Source organism: Cryptotermes secundus, unplaced genomic scaffold (genome assembly GCF_002891405.2).
Source record: "Cryptotermes secundus unplaced genomic scaffold, Csec_1.0 scaffold928, whole genome shotgun sequence".
Lineage (NCBI taxonomy): Eukaryota > Metazoa > Arthropoda > Insecta > Blattodea > Kalotermitidae > Cryptotermes > Cryptotermes secundus.
In genome coordinates, this window is record NW_019738362.1 from 550,323 (window position 1) to 575,470 (window position 25,148).

General features: G+C 38.8%; 2 protein-coding genes and 1 long non-coding RNA gene across 5 annotated transcripts in view; 1 reads left to right on the forward strand and 2 right to left on the reverse strand.

Moving 5' to 3' along the window:
- Positions 1-395: 395 nt before the first annotated feature.
- Positions 396-14,859, reverse strand: LOC111870916. 2 transcript variants are annotated; one of them, XR_004513715.1, is made up of 4 exons: positions 14,772-14,859; positions 11,360-11,566; positions 3,304-3,456; positions 396-746 (listed from the first exon to the last, which is right to left on the reverse strand). It is a non-coding gene; the product is annotated as an uncharacterized LOC111870916 (long non-coding RNA). The 2 variants fall into 2 exon arrangements; XR_004513714.1 differs by lacking the exon at positions 14,772-14,859 and adding an exon at positions 12,123-12,209 and having other exon boundaries at positions 397-746.
- Positions 3,404-25,148, forward strand: LOC111870915 (transient-receptor-potential-like protein). Its single transcript, XM_033754045.1, has 18 exons — positions 3,404-3,477; positions 4,554-4,626; positions 5,764-5,897; positions 7,015-7,252; positions 7,930-8,072; positions 9,405-9,606; positions 11,412-11,582; positions 11,901-12,135; positions 12,957-13,109; positions 14,676-14,931; positions 15,050-15,183; positions 16,124-16,247; positions 16,543-16,738; positions 17,806-17,973; positions 19,534-19,759; positions 20,349-20,565; positions 22,004-22,251; positions 23,737-25,148. Exons 2-18 carry the CDS (start codon positions 4,600-4,602, stop codon positions 24,402-24,404), a joined length of 3,540 nt encoding a protein of 1,179 aa, XP_033609936.1. The 5' UTR covers positions 3,404-3,477; positions 4,554-4,599; the 3' UTR covers positions 24,405-25,148.
- The window catches only part of LOC111870914 (ras-related protein Rab-7L1), a 140,259-nt gene continuing 133,271 nt past the window's right edge, over positions 18,161-25,148 (reverse strand). For both annotated transcript variants that reach the window (XM_023863547.2, XM_023863546.2), the window contains one exon: positions 18,161-18,754. The gene's annotated coding sequence lies outside the window, so the exon portion shown is untranslated. The remainder of the gene's footprint in view (positions 18,755-25,148) is intronic.

Sequence of the window (25,148 nt, forward strand, 5' to 3'; positions counted from 1 at the left end):
ATATTTCACTATTCCACACTCTTTATAGAGAAAATTCTAATTCACAGCAAAGTAAAGATGCATATAAAATTCTGGTATTCCGAGTGACAGAGTTTTAAATGTCTAAATGCTAGGCTGTGCAACTAAAAAGCAATAAATAAACCAAAGAGCAGTTGACACTCATTTAAAATAAAGGGAAATAAACATCAGGGTGTCAGTTACATGACACCTTCCAAAGTTCTGTCCTAACCGCTTCCATCAGCCAGATACATCCCACTCTACACATTACTGCATGAAAATGGCACATCCTTAATATAAGTTCTTCTGATACACACACACACACACACACACACACATATATATATATATATATAGTCATGTGATAGTGACTAGACACAGGGTTTGGATTGTTTACTGAATTTATTGAATGCCTATTACTCATAAGTACAAATAATTACAACATTCTCACTATTCTACAAAATCTATAACTAAATGCTGTTTCTTCACTACTCGTTGCTTGGTAGAGTTTCCAACAGTGGGGATTCTCCGTGCTGGCTGACGACTGACTGCTAACAATAAATCTAGTCCCACTCGTCCTCCTTACATAATTTTGGGTACGCTCAATAGAAAATACCGCCTCCATTAGCTCCTCTATTGTTGTGTGTATTGACTGCTGTGGGAACGTGTTCACTGAGCCGTTGCCTAGCAACAGATGTCTCTGCGATGCTGCTTTGACTCCACCATTCCAGCTCTCAGGTGCCATGTCACTGTATATATAAACACAGGGAGAGGAAGAAAGTACAAGTTTCATGCCCAAACAAAACAATGGGTAAAATTGTATTTAGTCCTTCCTCTTAAGATTACAAAGTTTATACAAAACAGTTCCCTATACTGTGAAGAGAAGCAAAAACATCCATAGAAATCAGTAAATCAATTGTCATCATGGTGTCAAAGAATCATATGCTGATGAAACCACCGTTACCTGTTGGCCATTACTCAATGTTACAGCAGAGCACAATAAATCTGTGGGTCATAACGTTCCCAATCCTGCAATGATATGTTTGCTGCAGGTTGGCCAAATGTGGCTGGTTGGAGTGCCATTAAGATCAACAGACAGGATACAAACAGAATGCACAAACCTACCTGTGGATACTCTGCTTAACACCTTCTCTCTGTACAGTGTGCACAAAATGAACACACATCAGACTGACCATGTCTGTCTGGCCATCTGTCTACATTTCAGCTCACAAACCAATGGGCAAATTTTGACAAAATTTTGTATAGACATTATGGCACTAGAGGCTAACCCAAAGTCATACTTTTTAAAATCAGTAATACCAACATGACAAATGCATGAATTTATAAGGTGGGAGTGACACTATTGACACTGAATAGAGGGTCATGAAATTATGTATGGGAACATATTTCTGAAAAAATTGCAAGATTTCTTGGGGCACTCCTCATTTCAAAACATAAGACAGGAAAAATGTGTCTGCATGAAATCTATATTCAGCTTCTGGTATGACAGCAATAGCCAAAGAACCACTGGAGTTGGGCATGTGAAATCTGATAATGTGGATAAACCACACATGTTTGCCAATGTACAGTAACTGACTTGTCCTATATCATGTAACAATGATCTATAGCAATGCTGTCCAACGTTCTTATGTACTCGGGCACAATTCACTGATGCCTATGGAGATGCGGGCGCCACCACACACTACTACTACTACTACTACTACTACTACTACTACTAGTAGTCCTTCTACTACTACTACTAATAATAATAATAAAATTTTTCGAAAATATTTAACAGTACTCAGACATTCAAAAATGTCTCTTGTCTTACAATTTGAATTAATATTAAAAATCGGCTCAATTATATGTGGAGGGTGCCAGAAAAATATACCATGGGCGCCGCATTGGACAGGGCTGATCTATAGAGACGAAATAAAAAGTAAAAAAAAATAAGTAAAGCTATCCCTGTACCGGGCCGTGAAGGCCCATAGGGTTGTGAGATGTTGAGTGTCCCACCTATCTAGATGATCGGCTCAAAGATGGCGGTAAGGTTGTCAGCCTTGCGCGCTGGCCGCGCTTTACTCCCCAGGAAAATTATTTAATTAATTCCTGGTACTCATTTATATTAGAGGCTGAGTAAACCCCAGGGCCTAGTGCAGTTGGAAGGATTAGGTCAACTGAAAAAAATCCAATGACCTCATCGGGACAAAATAAATAAATAAGTAAATATAAATTCTGTATTAAATACTGTTTCTAACTCAACAGTTAAAATCATGGTGATGATGTAAATTTGATATAATGTGTGAAAAATTTATCAGGGTGCAGCATAAACATCATATTTTAAAGCTGTAGGTCAACATAGCTTGTTAGCATGTTCATGAGACTAATCTGTGACAGCTAGGAGCATTAGGAAACTGTCTGTACTCTGATATGGATGTCAGCTTTCCAGTCACTTTTAACTTCATGATCCCATATTTCTTCTAACAATCTTAAGGAGTGGACAGTTATTACCATAGCAACTATTATTGAAATACAGTACACAGTACACCAAAAGGTATAACAAATGTCAAAAGCCTGAAAATGTGGCTGAGAAATCAACAGCAATTTAGCAGTTTTAATCATTAAAATTTAATGTCAAAGCAATGGGCCAATGGACTCAAAGCCAAAGATGAATACTATGCCCATGTGAAGGCTTTATAATAGCACTTACCTGAAGAAACAAAAGAACAACAAGATATCTTGGTCTGACTTTTAGGACAAATTCCCAGATAGCAAAATATAGCCATAAAGTTTGGTCAGCGCGCACTTATTTATAGAGGCTGCTTGATGGGAAGATAATAGTGAAAGGTGAGTAGTTAAGAGATTTGAAAGGAGGAAGTCGTGGACTATTTCAAGAACTGCCCTTGAAGACACTAGGAAAAACCACAAAAAACTTCATATGAGAGAGCTGGAAAGCCAGCCAAGATTCAAACCTAATACCTCCAATATACAAGAATATAATGCTGGCACTATACCAAAATGGTTGCAGAACTGTTTACATTTTTCATAAACTACAAAGTATTAAAATTAATATAAAATATTTATTTTTGTTGTATTTCTTCTGGAACTAGATTACATATTTATGGGGAAAAATAAATGCACAGAGAACAAAACATATTCAATTTACAACTTCCTATTTAAGTTCTCTCTTTCCTTTGTATTTGTTTTAAGAGAACCAGATTATACACACCTTAAGTAGAACAATGTGAAACAGGCTGTTGTCCTGTATATGCATGTTCTTAATCGAGTTATGGTAATGCCACTTACCACAGACCTACGCTACAGAAGCCATGAGCAGTTAATGCAATAGAGTGAGGTATAAAACGCATAGTTTCTTATTTCAAGCCCCACAAATCCTCTGTGTTTTCGCAGGTGGCATGTGCGTCGCATAGTGCTGCCACCTTCTGTTTTTCTTGAGATCTGGCAAAGAGAAAGATATTGGTAAGTTCTGTTCAGTTACCTAAATTTGAATGTTACAAACATTTTGAAAAAAAAAAATATTAAACCAAGCTCAGATGAATTAACAACACTGCTTGGTGTTGAAGGAACCTAGAAAATATTAAAATATTTGTCATTTTTAACTTTATGTTACCCTTAACTTCACACATTTCGACCCATCTCAACACACTTCTACACAGCTTTCTTGCTGTCAGACAATATGCCAAACATAAATTAAATTTCGAGATTTATTAGATTTGTCAAAGTTGTGTAATGAAACCTGTAGTGTGTTCCTTGAAAAGTTGATAGTTGCTCACCTTTTATGCAACCTGAGAGCTCACTATGTTCAAAAAGGCCCTTCAGTGAACCCTATTCTCAGCACTCAAATCCATCGACACCATATTCTATAAAATACCTTTTAATATTATCTTCCTATTTATAGCTAATCTTCCAAGTGGTTTTTCTCAGTCAAGTTTTCTAAGCTCTTATGTATTTTCATCTCTCCCATGCATGCCATATGCACCACCCATCTCATCATCCTTCATTTCATTATCCTAATTAGGGGAGCAATACAAATTATGAATCTCCTTGTTGTATAATTTCCTCTCCCTTCTTCTCAGTGCCCTCTCTGTAGCACCCCTAGTCTATGCATGCCCTTCCCTTCAGGTGTGAGATGACAAAGCTTCACACCCATACAGAACATGAAGATTAATCTTCAGATTTTAATACAGCAGACAGGAAGACAAATATTCTGAACTTAATGGTGACAAACATTTCCTGAATTTAATTTGTTCTCAATTTCACAATGAAAATAGTTTTCATTTGTTAATCTCCAAGCACTTGAATTTTGCCACATTTGAACAAATGGCCAATCCAATTCAAGAGCCAAGAGTCTTCATATCAGTGTGCCAGAGCTGGACATGTTATGCCATTCACAAGTGTGGCAGCACTGTTCAAGAACATGCTCTTAAGATATGCAAGGCAGATATCAAAAATCAGCTGCTGCAACTGTAAAAAAAAAAGTGTGAGGTGTGAATATTGTCTCTTTTAATGTACTTCATTACTGAATTTCTTGTCAGAGGTGTCTGTGCCAAGGAGGGACTGTGCTCATCAACATATGCCATCATGGATGACGAGAAGGTCTTGGATGAAGTAAGTTTACAAATTTCCTGACCTTAGTTCTTTATACAGTCAATAACTGTTGTTGTTATTCAACTCCTAAGTGAAGAAAAAAGCTCAACATATATTTCTATGAACCAATGCATCATACAGAACTGATCAAAACAGAAAAAAATATAATATTTTGGGGTGTAGTTAGTTAGTTAGTTAGTTATTGGAGAGGGTGGGTTTCCCCATGCACTTAGACCTGTATTGGTCCATTGTGCTTCCCTCTATGACATTCTACCAGTCTCTGTATCCTACCGGTACTGGTGCTTACCATCAGTCCCGCCCAGCCAGCGAGACCGGCTCTACCAGCTGAGAGGTATCTATAATGCTTCCCCCATCTACAAGAGGTATTAGAGACTGCTGTTGGGCGGGAAACGTCCGTAATTTGGCTCAGTGATCTCCTTTGGAGATATTTTGGGGTGTAACATCATGCATTCTGGTAAAGACCACAAACATTTCCGAGGAATGTATTGCCTCTATCTTCAGAGCTGAAGAGTAAGCAAGAAGCAGGTGACAAATAAAACAGATGCAGCGTGTTCTTCTGAGACATCTGTGGACTTCTACCAGACTACATAGCATCACATCCCAGATGACAATACCCTTCAGAGTGACTACTGTGATAACCTCAAATCCATAATGTAATACTGTTTCCACATATTCCCTTCAGTCATGGCTCTGGACTCTTTTGGTTCATGTTACTGCTCGGACCACTGAAAGACAGGATGGTATCAGGTTTGAAATCACGGACAATGACATATCAGAATTAGTCTGAATTATCAATCCTCTTTGCACTGGCACTACAGCCCCAATGGGGCCTACCTCCATGAACTTCTCCGTTCACTTCGGTTTTTCTAGATCTTATATATTCGGTAGGACTCCTTGGGCGGGTGATCAGCTCATCGCAAGGCCTCTACTGCTACACAAACACAGAAAAACGCACATATACAAACAAAACTTCCATGCCCTGAGTGGGATTCGAAACCACGATCCCGTTTTCAAAGCGAGCGAAGACAGTACATGCCTTAGACCGCTCGGCTACCGTGAATGGCGAAAGATTAAACATTACAGCCTTTTAAATACGAAGCTTTCAAAATATCTAAAATCTGATGTGTTACATTACAGGTGGGCCTCGAAATTGAGGGCCCAGGGATCAGAACAGGTTCCATTGCAATGCCAAATTTGCCCAAGCCGCTTACAATGGAAGAGAAGAAATATCTTCTCGCAGTGGAGAGGGGTGATTTGGCTAATGTCAGAAGGTTAGTAGTTAACTGCATAGTGATCAGAATGATAGGAGTTGGACCCTAAATCAGTGGACATAGCAACACCAGGCACCAGGGCACTTCAACTATATCAACTAACTATGAGCCCCCCACCCGCCTCTCGTGATCTCAGCTAGTTAAAATGTTTCAGCACAGTCACGAAAATATCCACAAAATATTCCCTGGTTGCTGCTAGATTTTCTGAAAGCATCTACATTATATCTTACTGACTTGCTAAAATTGTGTGTTGATACAAAGATATTATAAACAGTTCTTGAGAACTCGACCGAGCGACTGCCGCCTGTTGGCCAAGTTAAGTTCGCTTGCGGACTAAAACCACAGAGTTTGTTTTGTTTTCTTGAGAACTCACTCATCATAGCCTTCAGTGGGACCATGACTCACAGTTTGAGAAACCACTGATTGGCACATGATGTAAATTCAAAACTCACATTAAGAAATGCTGGGTTTTTGGACTTTATCCATCGTCCTGGTTTTTAAGATCTGTTTCCGAAACGTCGTGTTTTCTTAGTTATCTTAAAAACCAGGACGATGGATAAAGTCCAAAAACCCAATATCTCTGTGTGTTATACACCATCGTCAGAATCCTATAGTAACTAACATTAATTTTATCTAGTATGGGACAAGGTAACAAGATACCCATAATGATTACAATGATGATTAATACAACTGTAATGACAACATTAACAATAATCCATCTGACATTAAAATATGCAACCATTTCTCTTGAATTGAATTGAATTTATTTACATTCCGTAAATCCAGTACAGGTGAGACACCATAGGATATGGAACAAGTCAAGTTAGAATACATAGTATCTATACAATAATACAGTAATATTGCAATTAAATGAGGTAAAGACACTTTCAATGATTGGCAGTGGGCAAAACAGAACACTCAATTCTGTAACACATGAAGCAGAACTTCAAGTGCTGCAGGCCACAGAACTCATCTGTACCTCACAGAATTTAAAACTGTGTATAAACAACATATATCATATCATTTGGCCTTGAACAGGAAATATTGGATATCGCAACAGCAGTCAACATGTTAACCACACTGATATGGTTAGTGCAGGGGCTGCAATGTGTTGCAGGATGCTGAAGCTCGCCCACAGGAGAAGACACTTCAACATGAACTGTGTTGATCCCCTAGGGAGGGACGCACTGTCTTTGGCAATTGATGGAGAGAACTTTGAAATGGTGGAGCTGCTGGTTGTCATGGGTGTGGAAACAAAGGATGCGCTACTGCACTCGATTGACGTGGGGTTTGTTGAAGCTGCCGAACTGCTTCTGGAGCATGAGGAACTTATTCATAAAGAGGGAGAGCCTTATGTAAGTCCTTCTTGTGAAAACTGTATTACTCATGCACTTTCTTTGTTGAAAGTATATAATTAAATATACATTGATGACAGTAAAGTATTAAAAAGAGCCTGCACAGCTCAGTTGGTATAGCAATGGGCTGTGGGCAGGGGTTTGATTCCTGGCAAGGACAAGATTTTTCTCTTCTCCATAGCATCGAGACCAGCTATAAGGCCCACCCAATGAGTACCAGGGGCTGTTCCCCTAGAGGTAAAGTGGCCAGGGCGTAAAGCTGACCACTCACCTCCATCTAGTGCGAAGGTCAAGAACGGTGGAACTATACCTGCACTCCCACATATGTCTTCATGACATGGTGCTTAATTAATTAAGCACAGAGACAATTACCAAATTATTATGATTCGTAGTTTTTCCCAAACATTATTAGGCTGATGAACTCAAGGCTGATGGCATAGGCAGGACATGTAGCACAACTTCATAGCATAGACGAAAGGATAATATTAAAATTGATCACAATGAAACAGAGTTTGAGGGTTTTGGCTGGTTTTGACTGCCTAGTCACACACTACTGTAAAAATAATAATAAAATTCCAGCTTCCATAAAGAAGGAGGCTATTTGATTAGCTGAGTATATAATAACTTGGTCAGATGGGGCCATAGAAGGATAAATTTCAGCATCTGTTTTTCTTTAGAGTTGGCAAAAAGCAGACTGGAATACTGCAACTTTCACTCCAGACATCACACCCCTCATACTTGCTGCTCATCGGAACAACTACGAGATCCTCAAGATTTTACTAGACAGGGGTGCAACACTACCAATGCCGCATGATGTAAAGTAAGTAACAATAACATGTAAGCAATTCAGAACCCAGCCAACTGTGACAGTCTGCATGTTGCTCTTCAATCCACATGCTGCTTCTTACCATTCAAGTTCTGTGGCTGAACAACATATCGGGGAATATTCATGATTATGAACAGCAGAATATGTAAATTTTATTCCAGGAAATTTTAACTTATATCCCACAGTTCATATGAGGCTTGCGGAAGTGCAAACCATGGTTTTCTTCAAAATCAGCTCAAGTTACGCACTTTTCGTTCGTTCATAACAAAAAGTTGCAAAAATGCATCTATTATTTTTGACATGCCCACCCAGCCTCCTATCCAATGGGTACTGAGGGCTCTTTCGCCGCAGGTAAAGCAGCCAGGGCAAGTAGCTGACCACTCACCTCCAACTAGTGTTCAGGTCAAGAAAACGTTGATCCATGCATCTACTCCCAATATGTCTTCATAGCGTAGTGTTTAATTAGTTAAACATAAGGACAACTTCGATTTTTCATCTCTTACTTTACGTTTGTGTGTATATATATATGTCAGGCTGTTTGTCTGCATGCAGCAACTGAGAAACCCATTGATTGAATTTTCATGATATGTGATATTGGGCGTTACACTAAAATCTGCTAACATATCCCATTTCTGTTTAAAATCATAAAACAGTAACAGGAGGAATTCTAAACTGAAGCACAGACTTATAAACAAAAAAATATATTTTTTGTTTTGGTAGAGGATATTTTCATTTGAAGGAGAAAGCTCTAGATCGCATCAAGTGGAGGAAGTGTCTTGGAAGAGACTGTGGACCTGTCGTCTTGACAGATTACTGATGAATGAATGAAGTGGAACTCATATCCACAGATTGTCCACACCTTTCAGTTATATCCTACTTATGAAAGGGTACAATTAACTACTGTACAATATTTATTTTATTTAAACGAACAATTAATCCCATGTGTTTCAACTATGACCTGAAGCCTCATTCCCAATCATTCTTTTTAATTACAGGAGTATATTTTATTCACAGGTAAAGAATTGGTACTTCTACTTGTAGTCTGTAAGTTTACAAAAGCTATCACAAAATTACTTCATCTGTCACCAAAATAAAAATGTGATCACATATCAGAGAGGTGGACTGAACACAAATCAGCCAGAAAATTCTTTTGGTCCATGGAATTGATTTCTAATGTATTTCTACAAAAGACCACAACCGCAGAACCAAACAGTGTACAAAAATCCCTGACAGAGGGAGAGAGAGTGTTACAGAGTCAGATCGCACAGAATCCATATATCATTTTGTGACCCACGTCTTTTATGCTCCATTATGTTTGTGTCATAGATGTGGCTGTGATGACTGCATTCGAGAATCTCAGGAAGACTCACTCCGATTCTCTGTGTCTCGTCTGAATGAGTATCGTGCCCTAGCAAGCCCTTCTTTAATTGCTTTGTCATCGAATGATCCCATCCTTACAGCTTTTCAACTATCCTGGGAGCTTCGTAACTTAGCGTTTGCTGAGCAAGAGAGCAAAAGTGATTACATGGCAAGTATAGAATAACCATAAATCATGTATCATTTACTTTATATCATATATATCCATCACTAATGCAACTAGTTATAATCACTTTACTGCTTCAACAATGCAACTACACAGGCTGGGCAATGAATCTACAGTCAAGGGGGCACATATAAGAGAAACGATAAAACTTGACTTGTTCCACATCTGGAGGCTGTATACCCAAATATGGATTTCTAGAACAGATAAAGACATGAATATAAATATGAAACAACACCGCAACTACATCCAAAAACTATACGATTACACAAATACACCCACGCCTTAGGGGCTGCGCAAATTAGTCATGTGGCCGAGTAGATGACACATGCAAGAAGAATGGATGTAACTGATTTTAGCTAAAATTAATTATGATTGACCTATTTTAATTTTTAATTTGATATAGAGACCACTGGGAAGACCAAGGAGTAGGTGGGTGGACAATATTAAAATGGATCTTAGAGAGATAAGATGGGATGGTATGATTGGATTGATCTCGCTCAGGATAGGGACCAGTGGAAGGCTCTTTGTGAATACGGTAATGAACATTCGGGTTCCATAAAATGCTGGGAAGTTCTTGAGTAGTTGCAGATTTGACTTCTCCTCAACAAGGGCTCAGCTCCATGAGTAAGTAAGCAAGCATGAAATTGTTACATACCGTGCAATGCAGCAGTTTTAGTTGTGTACAGCTGAAACATGTTATGAACGAAGAAATGACTACGAGTTGCAATAGTGACGGATACATATTATATGAAATAAATGATATACTGATGCAACAGGATGCTTAAATGTATGTATGTTTGATAGCACCTTCACTCTTATGTAACAGTTCTTCTTAGATTTATTTAGGTTACTCATCTCACACAAGTGGCTCACCTAAAAGCTATCACTTACTTTAATTGCTCTTACAACTATGTTTTATAGTAAGTTATTAATTCAAATTTTAATTGAATTTTATTTATTATTATTATTATCATCTCTTGTCACAGGTTTATTTCCTGGTATTCCTTTTCTTGAACCAGTGATGCACCTCACCACTCAGGCTTCAAGCTTCGCACTGTAGCACTTTCCGTAGTATGTGTGATGTTCCCAAGATAGCTGTTTTTTGCAGTGAATCTATGGAGTGCTTACCAGGAATTAGTTCCAAATATTTTCTCAACCCTCTCGTGACTGTACCTGTGGCTCCAATAATTACTGGTATCACAAAACATTTCATGTTCCACATTCGCTGAATTTTGATGCTTAAATTTTTATATTTTAATTTCTTCTCTGCTTCGTTTTGTACTACATTCCTGTCCGATGGTACTGATACATCTATAAGTATGCAAGTTTTCATTTGCTTGTTTTTAATTATTATGTCTGGCCTGTTTGCCAGAACCTCTCTGTCTGTTTGTACGCCTTGGTTCCATAACACCGTTATATCCTTAAATTGTTCTTATTATTATTATTATTATTATTATATGCGATTTTATGATGTAATAAGTTTGCCTATCTGCAACCTGCAAAATTGAGGTTAACCTATTGTTGCAAATAATGGACTCATACAATTTTGTACATGTATTTTGAAGATTATTTTGATATGTATTTTAAGGACCATTTCCACATCCTGGTTATATACTGTACAGATCTATGGAAAATAAATAAAATGAATGAACAGCACAGTTTACATAGCATCAAGAAAGTAGTATGATTAAGTTATAATAAACTAGAAAGGATGCTGAAAGAAGCAGTCATGACCTACTTCCAAGGAATCTGAGGTATTATCCTGCCATTTGTGTTGCTTCTGAACACAGGAACTCCGACGCCAGTGCCAACAGTTCGCAGTTGACCTTCTGCACCAGTCTCGAAGCTCCCAGGAACTTGCCATTATCCTTAATCATGATCCTGACGCCCCCCCTTATGAACATGGAGAGCATATGAAGCTGGCTCGACTGGAACTGGCCATAAACTACAAACAGAAAAAGGTATGCAACAGCACAGAGTTACTTACTCATGTCTTGAAATATAGTAGATATGACAGCCCTGTCTGCAATGTAGTTTGGTGAACATGAGCCAGTGTTTCACAAGAACTGCTGGCTTCAGCACTCTTGCTTCTTACTCATGAGATTCCAGCTGAGAATATCAGAGACTGGCTATCCCACTGAGTTTTTCATAGTATTTTTCACTTCATCTAGGCAAATCATCATGAAATAACCCAAGGATCAACCAATCCCTTCTCCCAAATGATACAATATGTACACTGTTGCTCTCTGAACCGCTTAGCTTTACTGTATCTGTTCCAGTTCGTTGCTCATCCCAGCATTCAACAGTTACTGGCTACCATTTGGTATGAAGGACTTCCTGGATTCCGCCGCAAGCCTCTGGCACAGAAGCTGATGCAGATATCACAAGTTGCATTACTGTTTCCCTTTTACTGTATGCTCTACATTATTGCACCAAACACACCCACTGGAAAATTAATGAGGAAGCCATTCATGAAATTTCTCATCCATGCATCCTCTTACCTGTTCTTCTTATGTAAGTATCTTCAAATGACATGTTCAGGCCACCTTCACAATTATATGTCAACAACATAAACACAAGAACGAGTTTCTCCACTGTACACTGCAACCAAGCTAGCTGGTGTCCTAGTGAAACCCCACACCTGTACTTGGGAGCTAAGGGTACCAAATCTTTGCCAGCCTACTTGCTGTCCAGACTGAGATATTCATGGTTCTCTTCAGTATATCCCTGAAAATAGTCAACAGGGAAGAAAAAGGTAAAATTAACCATGCACCATACCAGGAAGATGAACAGGAGAATGGAGGTACAGCTCCACCACCATACTTACTTAACCTCAGCACCAGATTGAGGTGAATGGTCATCTTCACGCTCGTGCTCCTTACTTTGAGGGAAATAGCTTTTGGTAACCACTGTATGGGGGGGGTTTGCCTGGGTGAGTGCCAGAGTTGGTCTGCATGTTTCTAAGAGAAAAATCTCTTGCCCTTACCAACAATTGTACCTTGGCCCTCAATCACCCAGCCCATACTAGTCACTACACTGACTAAGATATCTTGGCTCCTGACAGTATGTTCAAACAGGACAAACCTGCCTCCTTCAAAATCCTTATCTATTCATCATTCATGATAATTACCACATTTCATTTGATATTACATAAGCTCTACAGTTAAAAATACAGTGTCCTTAAAACAGCCTATGAACCAACAACCTCTCACTGCAAAGTGTATCTGATAATAGACTGACAGGTTAACTGAGACAATATATACAAATACACACACACACACACACGCTTCACACCACCTTACTGCCCTTACTGCAAATCTGCGATTCAATTGCAGTGATTCTGATCCTGGTATCTCAACGTGCCGAAGTACAAGTGATCCAGATATTTGGAACAGCAAGCATGAGAAAGGCTCTGGCAGAACAGCTTCAGAAACAACGTGGTAATGCTCCCTCACCTCTGGAATGGATTGTTGTGGTTTATGTTCTTGGTACGTACATATTATCTAATGCCAGTTAATATTAAACAATCTGCTTTTCACAATTCCAGTCTCCAGGCAACACTGGCTGTCCCCTGATCAGTCCACATTCCCATTTGTACCAACATCTATATTAAACTGAAAAGTTGCATTCTGCCCACATAACCAGCATTGATAGATTGTGTATGATTCTTATTTCCCTAAATGGCATTAACTACTTTGCCTTTGAAATGAAGGGGCAGGAATTGAATTTCTATATATTATTTAGATAACATGAGGGATTAAAACAGCTAAATCACTTTATCTACTTCCAAATGACCATTTCATCATTTCTGCATCCACAATTCAATTCATTCTTGAATCAATTACAGTCATTAGCATTATATCAAAGAAGAAACTGCAAAAATAGCCCACATTAAAAGTATCGATCTACATGTAACATCTAGCAAAAATCGTAGTTAATATTTACAATTCTGGGATCTATTTATGAATGAAATTTGTAGACATAACCTCATCATTTCCTATTATAACCATATAAATTCAGATTTTACTTTTAATATATAAGAACTGTTTCATACATAATCACTATGGGTATTTATGTTGTATTTCACACAAAATTTCACACACCTAGATGAAATACTCACCTATTTGGTTATCAAACAGAAAATGATAAACACAGACTACCTTCTTGCACTGCCATATTCTTATTATTCAGCCTACATAAAAGTAACCTTGAAAAAGTTCTGTATTTTACAAAGCTTTCTATTACACAAAAATTCAGAAGTATAAATTAAATGTCAGTTTTGTCTTTCATTTTAGAAGAGTCAACATTTTGGTATTTCTGATGCGAGGGAATTAAAATGTATGTGTCATGCTCCTAATCTTAAGACACAACTTCCACCGTTTATGAAAATTAATCAACCAGTTCAAAAGTTGTTAGGGGCCTGTGTGCATACACAGGCAGGCAGATAACGCCATGATAAGAACAAGTAATTAACTAACTCTATGGAGCTTAGTCCTTCTTGAGAAGCCATCAGTTTCTCTGCTACTAAACAACTGACTTGTTCTATATCCAGAGGCTGTATCTCCAAATATGGATTCTCAGAAAAAAATAAACTGATGAAGCTGTAAAAAAGAACCCTAAGGTTCATTACCACCTTCACAGAAACACAACAAACAAATTATACCGAGTTCTTTTTTATCCAGTGAAACTTTCTACATACCATTTCATGCTGTACTGCTCCATTTTTAATAAGGTGCTTATATAATGAATAAAACAATTTCTTTTCCTCAAAGAACCTGTAACTAACTAGCAGATACAACATATACACTATGTTAAAAGGGAACTCTGGAGTCACTGTCGCCATTGAAATTACACTTCAAACTAAATAAAATAAAATATCCTGACCTTGCTCCAACATAGCTACTAAGATATAAAATGGGCTATGATAAAATACAGTAGTATTTACCTAGAGTAAATGAGAAAAACCATGTAAACATGTATTAATTTCCTCAGAAGATATTCATACATTCTGCCAGGGTGGCAGCAGAATAAAGAAGAAACGCTTTATCTTACAGGGTTCATATGGGAGGAAACAATGGAAATCTTTCAGGAGGGAATCCAGAGTTATCTGCGAAATATGTGGAACTTTATTGACTTCACTCGCAACTCACTTTATGTGTCTGTGGCCATCCTCCGTATTGCAGCGTACATACAGCAGACTAGAGAGATTGCTGCTGATCCACGCACGGCTTATATTCCTCGTGAACAATGGGATGACTTTGACCCTCAGCTGATAGCAGAGGGACTCTTTGCTGCAGCCAATGTATTCAGGTAATATCATACAGTGAATTTTAATGAAGGATTTTTCTACAGAATATTCTGCTTCTAGTGTGTAGTTTTGCTTGCTACATTGATAAAAGCTTCATCAAGTTCTATCTTATGCTTTCAGCACTCTAAAGTTGGTTCACCTGTTCTCAATCAATCCCCATCTCGGGCCTCTTCAAATCTCTCTCGGCAGGATGGTCATTGATATTGTAAAATTCTTTTTCATCTATAGCCTCGTCCTTTTTGCATTTGCATGTGGTAAGGTGGTACTCCTGATTTTATTAAAACTTACATCTTAATTAAACCTCAAACACAGTATCTAATGAAGAACTTAGCATTTACTAAAGCAAGGATCCATAAAAACACTAGCAGCAGAAAACAACAGACAATGGGTAATGCAATTAAAGAGAGAAAAGAAGTCCTCTGAGATAGAAAAATAAAATCTTCAAGTTAAAAGGCAATGAAACCCTCCGGACTGGTTGTTTGGATTATAACACCATGTAGTATGGTAGAAAGGGACCAATGATTCAGAAAAAACTGATTGCTTCCATTTCCAAACCAGACTACATAATATCATAACCCAGAGGACAATAATATGAATCCTTGCCATTATGAAAACCGTAGTCTCTTAGATTATATCTTCCTCTGTTATCTTGTTTGGAAGATGACTTGAAAGAAAATGAGGCTTAACACCTGATAAAATGTAAAAGAATAATATGCTTGGTTTCTATGCCCATCTTAAATATATCGCTTTATATTTCTTCTTACTGGCAGTGATCTCTTACCAAACAAAGCTATGATCTGTATCCACCAATAATAACACATGTTATACACAGGTCTACTGTTGCTTGACTGGGCAGTAGATTAGCTGAATTAGTAATCAGCTCTTTGTGCATAATGAAAGCATGAAAATAATGAGAGGTTATTAAATGGAGAAAGCAATGTGTTAAAAGGGGCCAGTCTTCTTCAAGTATGGTACAGTCCTGAAATCTGTCAAGGAAGAGTGAGAGACATCACAAAATCCCACTAGGTAAGCCAGTTTGTCCATCATATAAAACTGAAAGGAAGTTTCTCTCTCACTGCTACATACATAATGCAAGTGAATGGATACTTGCTTCAATAACGAACACTGCTTTTATTAAGAGATGAAGTGTAAAGTTATATGAAGACCTTAATGACTAATTTCATGTATCTGCAGGTTTGAACCAGTTACTATGGTATTTTGCGGAGATGGAAAAGCGAAAGTGCTATCACTTGCCTGGTGGACTGCCTGACTGGGAAAACAATGGTGATGCATGTATGAAGTGGAGGCGATTTGGCAAGTACGTTATTTGCATGATCTGGGTGGCAAGACTTCTCTTCCACCTTCTACAAACTCACGTGCTAAACTTACAACTCTCTTTCCAGAGCCACCAAATCACTTTTTCACCTCATCTCATTTTACCCGTGCTCCTATTGGTTCCATCTGAGCCGCCTTACAGATAATACTCACGCTACCACTGGGTCTTTTGTACCTCCTTTCCAGCCTACTTCATACCTCATTGTTTACACACAGTTGCTCTGCTTGCTGTCTCCTTCTTTCTGGTTTCTACTAACTATTTCTGTTTCATCATGCAGTCTGTTTGAATCATCACAGTCGCTGTTCTGGGCAAGTTTTGGTGGAGTTGGGATCGACAGTTTTGAGCTGACAGGAATAAAAAGCTACACTCGCTTCTGGGGCCTCCTCATGTTCGGTTCATACTCAGTGATCAACGTCATTGTGCTGCTGAACCTGCTCATTGCTATGATGTCTAACTCTTACGCCATGATTGATGTGAGTACTGATGCAATGTGATCTCACACAACAATATTCATTCACAGGAACTCACTCTTAGCTCCTTCTCACAATTTATGCTCTTAAGAACCATTTCAATTTGATCCTCCCAGCTAGTCTTGGTTCCCCCAACATGTATCTTTCCTTCGGATTTTCATGCTCAATTTATGCATTTCTCATCTTTCCCATCCCTCTCCATTTGATTCCCCTTAGTTAGTTAGTTAGTTAGTTATTGGAGAGGGTGGGTTTCCCCATGCACTGAGACCTGTATTGGTCCATTGTGCTTCCCTCTATGATTTCTACCAGTCTCTATATCTTACCGGTACTGGTGCTTACCATCAGTCCCGCCCAGCCAGCGAGACCGGCTCTGCTAGCTGAGAGGTATCTATAATGCTTTCCCCATCTACCAGAGGTATTAGAGACTGCTGTTGGGCGGGAAACGTCCGTTAAAGTGGCTCAGTGTGCTCCTTTGGAGATATGAGGTTCTTTTACGTGCCGTAAAGCTACGACACGGGACCCACGGCTTAAAGTCCCTCCCGGAGGACTTGTTCCCTGAATTTTTCCACCCTTAAAAATTCGACGACCTCCGCCGGGTATTTGAACCCGTGTACTATGAGTCATGAGGTGGGAACGTTACCTCTAGACTACGGAGGCCGCTTTGATCCCCCTTAATCTGAGCACCCTAATATTATCTGCTGAAGGGTGCAGAATACTGTTGAGTACAGTGCATCTTGAATATACAAGAAGCCAATTTTCACCCAAAACTGGTAAATTAAGTATCTCACACCACACAAGTTTCTTCTTAATTTCCACAAATGTTCTCTGGTAACACTGTAGGACTATACTTTAAGAATATACTGTGATACTGACCACAGAATGTTTTTAGAGTTTGGGAAAATAGGATGATTATGTCTTGAATTTTCTCAAAAAGAAGCTTCACGATCAGCCCCACTTAACAGGGCGGTATACACCATTTTCCTCTTCTAATAATATATCAAAGGGAATCGTTCATTGGCTATCATCATTTTAAAAAAGAAGGAAATATGAGAGCACCTTTGTTTTCACAGGAACATTCTGACACTGAATGGAAGTTTGCAAGAACACGTCTCTGGATGAGCTACTTTGAAGAAAGTTCCACTCTCCCACCACCATTCAACATCTTCCCAACACCCAAACTGTTATTTAAAACACTGGGTCTGCGCAAGAAGGACAAACTAAGAAGGATGTCTTCAAAGGTACAAGCTTTTCAATGTGGGAAACAGAAACTGACTATCTTACTATTAATAGCAAGCAGAAATAAGCAGCCTCTCCATTATTATAAAAATGAGTTTATAATTAAACCTACAATCCACCACTCCACAAATATTATTGGAAATCAAAACAATTTGTCATGTCTGAGGTTTTCACAGCAGTAAGGATTCATTCGTATTGAACGCTTCGGAGCATTGACATTTTGTAGTCTAGTACATGGGAATTATCTTTTCAGAGGGATATGCTATATCTATCTACCCTGAAGATGGATGCAGTACGTTACGCCGAAACATTGCAATCCACTTACCAGACTACATAATATCATAATACAGAATATCACAACGTAAATCAGAATAAAATAACTAGATCCATACTATCTATAATATTCAGAAGAATATTAACTATTTTAACTTCAAAATGTCCAAACCAGGGACTAGTATTCAAGCAGAGGAATTTCATCTCATTTATTTAACTTGTAACTGATTCACTAAATTTGAATTGTATCTACATGGCTCTACAAATACCATTTGTCACCAGCTAAGAGAATGGTTTAATGTTGTACAATTTAACATGATATTCCATATGAACTGTGGTTTAATGAAGCTGGCCAAAACAATTAATTACAGCATTAACATGATTATGGGCCAAAAAATTGGGAGGATATGATTCAGACCCTTGTCACAAGTTTGATGGCAAAATGAGGTTCACTTTCCCACAGAAGACCACATTTCCTGCTGGCAGCTTTTGCTTTGCTGTCCACACAACCTGTAAAAAAGAACCTCTTGTAGAAAATAGCATTAGGTAATTAAGATACAATGTAAGATTTGAGGCTTTCATGGCGGTGACTATGAAGAAAGCAGTCTTCTGGGATTTGGCACCGTGTATATGTGGTGTTAACCGACGTTTCGGAGGAACGTATCGCCTCCATCTTCAGGGTAGAAGAAAAAATATAAGAATTCTGCAAGCAAAGAGACCGTGAGAACCGGTAAAAGCAGCACCTCAAACCAGATAATAAGAATTTTGAAGCTTACAAAGTTACAATTACTCTTCTCTGCACCTGCATATTGAACATTTACTATGTGTGGTATTTCTCTGCATCTTAAAACTAACATTTATAAATGCACTTCATATACGAGTATCTTACACTTACAGTATTATGAGTAAGAGTCATGAATTAGAAACCTTTCACTTTTGTGAGTTTTATACTAATTATGTGAATTAAGTCCATGTTTACTCAGCCTCTAACAGAAATGAGTACCAGGAATTAATTAAAAAATTTTCCTGGGGAGTAAAGCGCGGCCGGTGCATAAGGCTGACAACCTCACTGCCATCTGTGAGCCGATTGTCTAGCTAATGTGGGAGCCTCAACGTCTCACAACCCTATGGTCCTTCACTGCCTGGTACAGGGATAGCTTTACTTACTTACTAATTTGGTTAAGGTTCACTGACATCAGACCAAATGTGTCCACACTAACACACAATCATCCAGCTTATATAATGGTCTTGTTCTTCTCAGTCAAATAAAGCATATGTGATATTTGTAGCGCAAGGAACGCCAAGAGAAAGAACGTGACTACCGCTACACAGCTGTAATGAGGGCTTTAGTGTGGCGCTATGTCTCAGCAATGCATCGCCAAGCTGAAGAGAATCCCGTCACGGAGGATGACATCAATGAAGTGAAGGGAGAAATTTCAGCTGCAAAATGTGAACTGCTGGAGGTTCTGCAGTCCAATGGGATGGACATCTCTAAAGCAGATGCCAAGGAGAAGAGTAAACACTTCCATATCTTTGATTTGTTTCATTCTGGTCCATCACACTAACAATTACAAATATAAGTCACTCCGTCCAGTGTGACCTGTAAGTTTATTACTACATGAAAACTTAACACCCTTACATGTTTCGGTCTCTGTGGACCATCTTCAGAGGGCAAACATCACTACAAATAGGAAACCACCATCACATAAGTTGTTTAGACGAAAAGTACATACACTTATATGCTACAATGCATAGTACACAAAATAGAACATTTCACAAACACAGTAGTTTCCTGGGAATGTAAAGTTTTTAAAAAATTATTTAAAATTTCTTGATGCTTATTAAAAATTTGCATGTCAATAATTAAAATTCATAAAACATACAGGCTCATGTTCGTCCTCCCATCGTCCCTCTTGTATGGGGCAGATATTGTGCCACCTGTCTATCTTGATGTGGAGGTTCTTTATATCTTCCAGGATTTGCTCGTGGCTGCAAATGCCAGACACTGATCTTTGAAATACAGATTACTGTACTTAAATCCACACATAACAGCACAATACAACTGGCACTGAATAAATGAATATGCTGTGTTACTTGATTTCAGCTATCCTGGGCAAGAAGATGAAAATTTGGGAGCGTCGCCTCATGAAAGACTTTCATGTGGCTCCGGTCACTGCAGAAGAAGACATGCAACAGGGACCATATGAAGATCCCCCAGAGAATGAGGATTCGTTGGCTCGGTTCAGACGTATCGCAAAGCTCGCTGTTTTAAATTCATCCTCCCACAAGTGGGGTCAACTTTTGGAAGGCATGTGTCAAATGTAAGTCCACCTGCAGTGCCCAAGTTCAGAGGTTCAGAGAGTGAAACAACTGACATTTCAGTGTGGAGATCTACTGACTTAAGTAGTAAACAGCACAAACTTAGTAGATACTGGGAAGTATGGCAACATGCATAAGGGCCCACACACACTGCCGAGACAAGATATTTCTCTTCCACACTGAAGTGAAGGAACATCTATGCTGCAGTTGTCACTATTAAGCAAAAACTATATACCAACTTTGAAAGGCCATGCAGTTATTGTGACAGATGGAGCTGGTGGCTATACAAAATTAGCACTAAAAAGAAAGGGGAAAGGTATAAGGAAAAGGACAGGAAGCAGGAACTGAGATATTTAAGTGAGGATGGGCACAGAATGTGATTATCCTAGCTCTCAATCATGCCACTCACAGTTAGAAGTGGACAGAGGCTAAGCACCAAATCCTTTCACCCCCATATTTTTCAAACACTAGCATAACCACCAAACCAGATTTATTTTGCTTGGCATTTCTTCTTGCTCCCTCAGTTTTCTTTTCTGGAAAAGGCTTGTTACTTAAACTTATATTCTTTGCACACGTACAACAACTCAAATTTTTATAGAAAATACAAAAAAACAAACGTATTCAGTACTGGTGGGAAAAACAAATGAAGCTGGGAGGAAGCACATTCAGAGATGGGGATGGAAGGGTCAGATATCCCCCTAACACAATACGAGCCTTTGGGGGGGGTGGCTTGTCACTGTACATTCTGTGCTCATTACTTTTATTTTACAGCCTTATCTTTCTCATGACAAAATATGAAATCAATGAACAGGAATCATGGCACTGGCAGCCATCTTCTTGATTGCAATGGCCAGATGTGAGGTTAGAGAAGAAGAATTACTTGCTTACTTACTTACTCATGGAGCTGAACCCTTCTGGAGGAGCCGCCAATTCTGCAGCTACTCAAGAATTTCCCAGTATTTTATGCAACCCGAAGGTTCATTACCATGTTCACAAGAGCCCTCCACTGGTACCTATCCTGAGCCAGATCAATCCAACCCATACAATCCCATTCTATCTCTCTAAGATAGATTTTAATATTGTCCACCCACCTACACCTTGGTTTTCCCAGTGGTCTCTTTCCTTCTGGCTTTCCCACCAATATCCTATACGTATTTGACTCCCCCATTCGTGCCACATGCCTGCCCACCTCATCCTCCTTGACTTGATCATTCTAATTATACTTGGAGAAGAGTACAAGTTATGAAGCTCCTCATTGTGCAGTTTTCTCCAGCCTCTCGTCACTTCATCTCTCTTCGGTCCAAATATTCTCAACACCCTCAGTCTATGTTCCTCCTTTAATGTCAGAGACCAAGAAGAAGAAGAAGAAGAAGAATTACAGTCATAAAAATACATGGCTCACAAGGTTGGTCAAGATAACCATTATATCTTGTTACACAGATCTCAAATTGGACGTTGCAACAACCAAGAATCTTACAAGAATCAGCAAAACCTGCAGAAGGCCATGGACCAGGCTCGTAAACTGGTGAACAGCACACCCACCCCTTGTGCCTCTAGAAGAAGCTCACCCATCCCACTCCATAAGACAACAGGTTCATCCTTCATGGAGCTGCTTAAGGACGTCACAAAACAGAGTGGAGAAGGTACAAGCAGTGACAGTAGCATCAACAAGATTTCCCTAAAAGAAGGTATGACAGTGAATCTTAATGTTGTATGTCAAATACATTTGCTTACAGATGGTCTGCACAACTTGCACACACTTTTGTTTCCCATTACATGTGATCTGTTATTTAGGCTATCTTCAGGTGATAATCCACCAGCATTATAGTTACTACTGCTTACAATATGTGAAAATATAAAATTTCCTACCATAACAAGTTATAGTTTCTCCTGTTTCTTTCATAGGGTGTCCTTTGACATAGTACAGATACATAACTCCTATTTTCTGCTCATTTACTGCATACATTTACATACTTCTAGCAATATTCTTTTAAATGTCTATTGAGTTTTCTTACTCTGAACATTATTACAAACTTTGAAGTTATGATTATTAAGCCAATATACTGATATGTTTGTGTTATGAATATTTATTCACACATGATTTTATTAACACATAATTCATTCATCCAATATTCTTAACAGAATAGCGTTTATTGCATTCTGCTGCCTTCCAACCTGCATTAAAAACTGTACTTCAAGTCTCTGCAGACATTTGTGAGTCATTTCATCAAGCACAGATACCATATTTACAGAGAGCAAGTATATTTACTTTCACAGTTTTTGTGGTGTTTATATATACATATGTGTGTCTGTGTTAGTGTGAGACAGCATTTCTTAAATCAAGAATTCATTCTTCTTCGAAGATCATAATTTTCTATGCCTAATTAAGATTAATTTTCCCCATTTTCTTACTGTCACCAGATGAACCATCAACATTCACCTCTTTTTAATTCAGTGGTTAATTTTATTGCTAATCATTTTATTCCTGACTCAAGCATGAAATAACTATGTAAGATTTGAGGCTTTCACGGCGGTGACTATGAAGAAAGCAGTCTTCTGGGATCTGGCGCCGTGTATATGTGGTGTTAACCGACGTTTCGGAGGAACGTATCGCCCCCATCTTCAGGGTTGAAGAAAAAGTATAGGTAAATCTGCAAGCGACAACACCGTGAGACACGGTAAATTAACACCACATATACACGGCGCCAAATCCCAGAAGACTGCTTTCTTCATGAAATAACTAACTTCCTTGCCCTGTAACCAGCCAAGTGGCAGGTCAGAGATGAATCCCCCAACTTAAAATATCGAGGATGTGATAATGCACTGCCTGGTTAGGGTTATCATACATCTCAGGAGGAAGTTACAGATGAATATGGAAGTATGATGGAATGATGATTTGGTGGGGAAAGTCACTTTCAATGTCATTTTGTCCATCATTAATTTTATATAAAAGTCACCAAAGCCTGAACCTGGGCTTCTGTGGCCAGAAGATAGCACCTAACCACCTAATTTATGAAATGACCATGCAAATCAAATTATGCACTTAAGAAAATACTTTATACAACCTTGGAATAATGCTGTGTAATAAAAAAATCTCAGAATTTTCATATGATCCATCTGAATTCCCAAATTGAAGGAAAACTGTCATGTTCACTGGTTTATTTACATTGCAGGAGCTGTACAAAGCAAGCAGGTTTCCTGTTCCACAACACCAGACTTGACACTTGAGAATGCAAAGAGTATCCAGCAGGTTGCTGAGAAACAAGAACTGCCAACAAAATCAGCAAGTAAGCCATCTTGTGGTGTTACAGCAGAAGCTAGACAAACTGAGATGGCGCCATCAGCAAACAATATTTCATCAACTCAGACTACAGCTTCTGATGATTCAGCAAATGTTGACAACCAGTCTCATGAAGATGACAAGGATAAATCTGTGACACCAGAAGGTGGACAGACTGGTGACCCTGAGAAGCCACAAACAGACAACGCAACCACAGTACCTCCTCAACAGCAGAAGGCTAATGATATCAGTGAAGCCAAAGAAAAACCCTCACAATTTAAGGTTAGAATCACCACGCCAGCACCAACTACAGAAGATGACTTTAAGCCAGAAACAAGGACAAGCAAATCTCAACTTGAGGAATCAGAGTCACATCCTCAATTTGAAGACATGCTCAGAAACTCTGAGAACAGTAGCAATGCTAATGTGAGCATGGAGCCTGAAATGATTGGCAGTTCCAGCAGAGAGCAGCTTATAAGTGCCACCACTGATTCTCCAGTACCACTGAGGACTGCGGATGTGAAAACAATTAAACGACAACAAAAAGGGGGTTGGTTATAAAGTAGATATTATGACGCTGCAGAACAGGACACAATCTTGTCTCCTGGGGTGAAATCAGACTGGAAAATTCAGGGTTGTACCGCCATGTAGTCTGGTAGAAGCATATGTATGGACCAGTAAACATTGAACAATGATGGCGTGATCATTAGCAGGGCAAAACTGATTTAACTCAGAGAAAACCCTGCTACAGTGCCATCTTATCTACCAAAACTCTTGCATTCAGTCACTTGGAACTAAACATGGGAATCCTCTGTGACAAGCCAGCACCCAACGAATTGAGCTATGGCACTGCCTACATGATTCAGTAAATGATTACATTTCCAGTTTAATTTGTACGCTGACACAACTACAATGTAATTATGAAGTCACAGGTCATTAACATGTAGAGGTTTGCTACTAACTGAGCTGCAGAGAAGTCAGGTGTATAAAGCGATTCATTGATCTAATAAAGTATTCTGGGCTGCTTTAGAGGGCATCCTCCACATTTCACTCCTTGGGCTATTCATTTTAATGGATTCAGGTACTACCAATTGAGTAACTGAACTAATGGAGCATTTTAAGCAATTATGCTACATTAAAATTTTCACAGAAGCTTTACATTAGACTCATTCTGATCTGCTGTTTCACTCTGAGTGAGATCCTCATCCATGTCACTGATCACTGAGGACCTTGGCTATCCATAAAACAGCCACAGTTAGTCAGCTTTTAAAATCTTTATTATTTACGATGTTTTCTATAACTTGT

Coding starts and splice junctions, on each gene's coding strand:
- LOC111870915 (XM_033754045.1), top strand. CDS start 4,600: ATGGATGACGAGAAGGTCTTGGATGAA. Junction 12,136..12,956: donor CTCTTACCTGTTCTTCTTAT/GTAAGTATCTTC, acceptor ATTCAATTGCAG/TGATTCTGATCCTGGTATCT. Junction 19,760..20,348: donor AGCAGATGCCAAGGAGAAGA/GTAAACACTTCC, acceptor ACTTGATTTCAG/CTATCCTGGGCAAGAAGATG.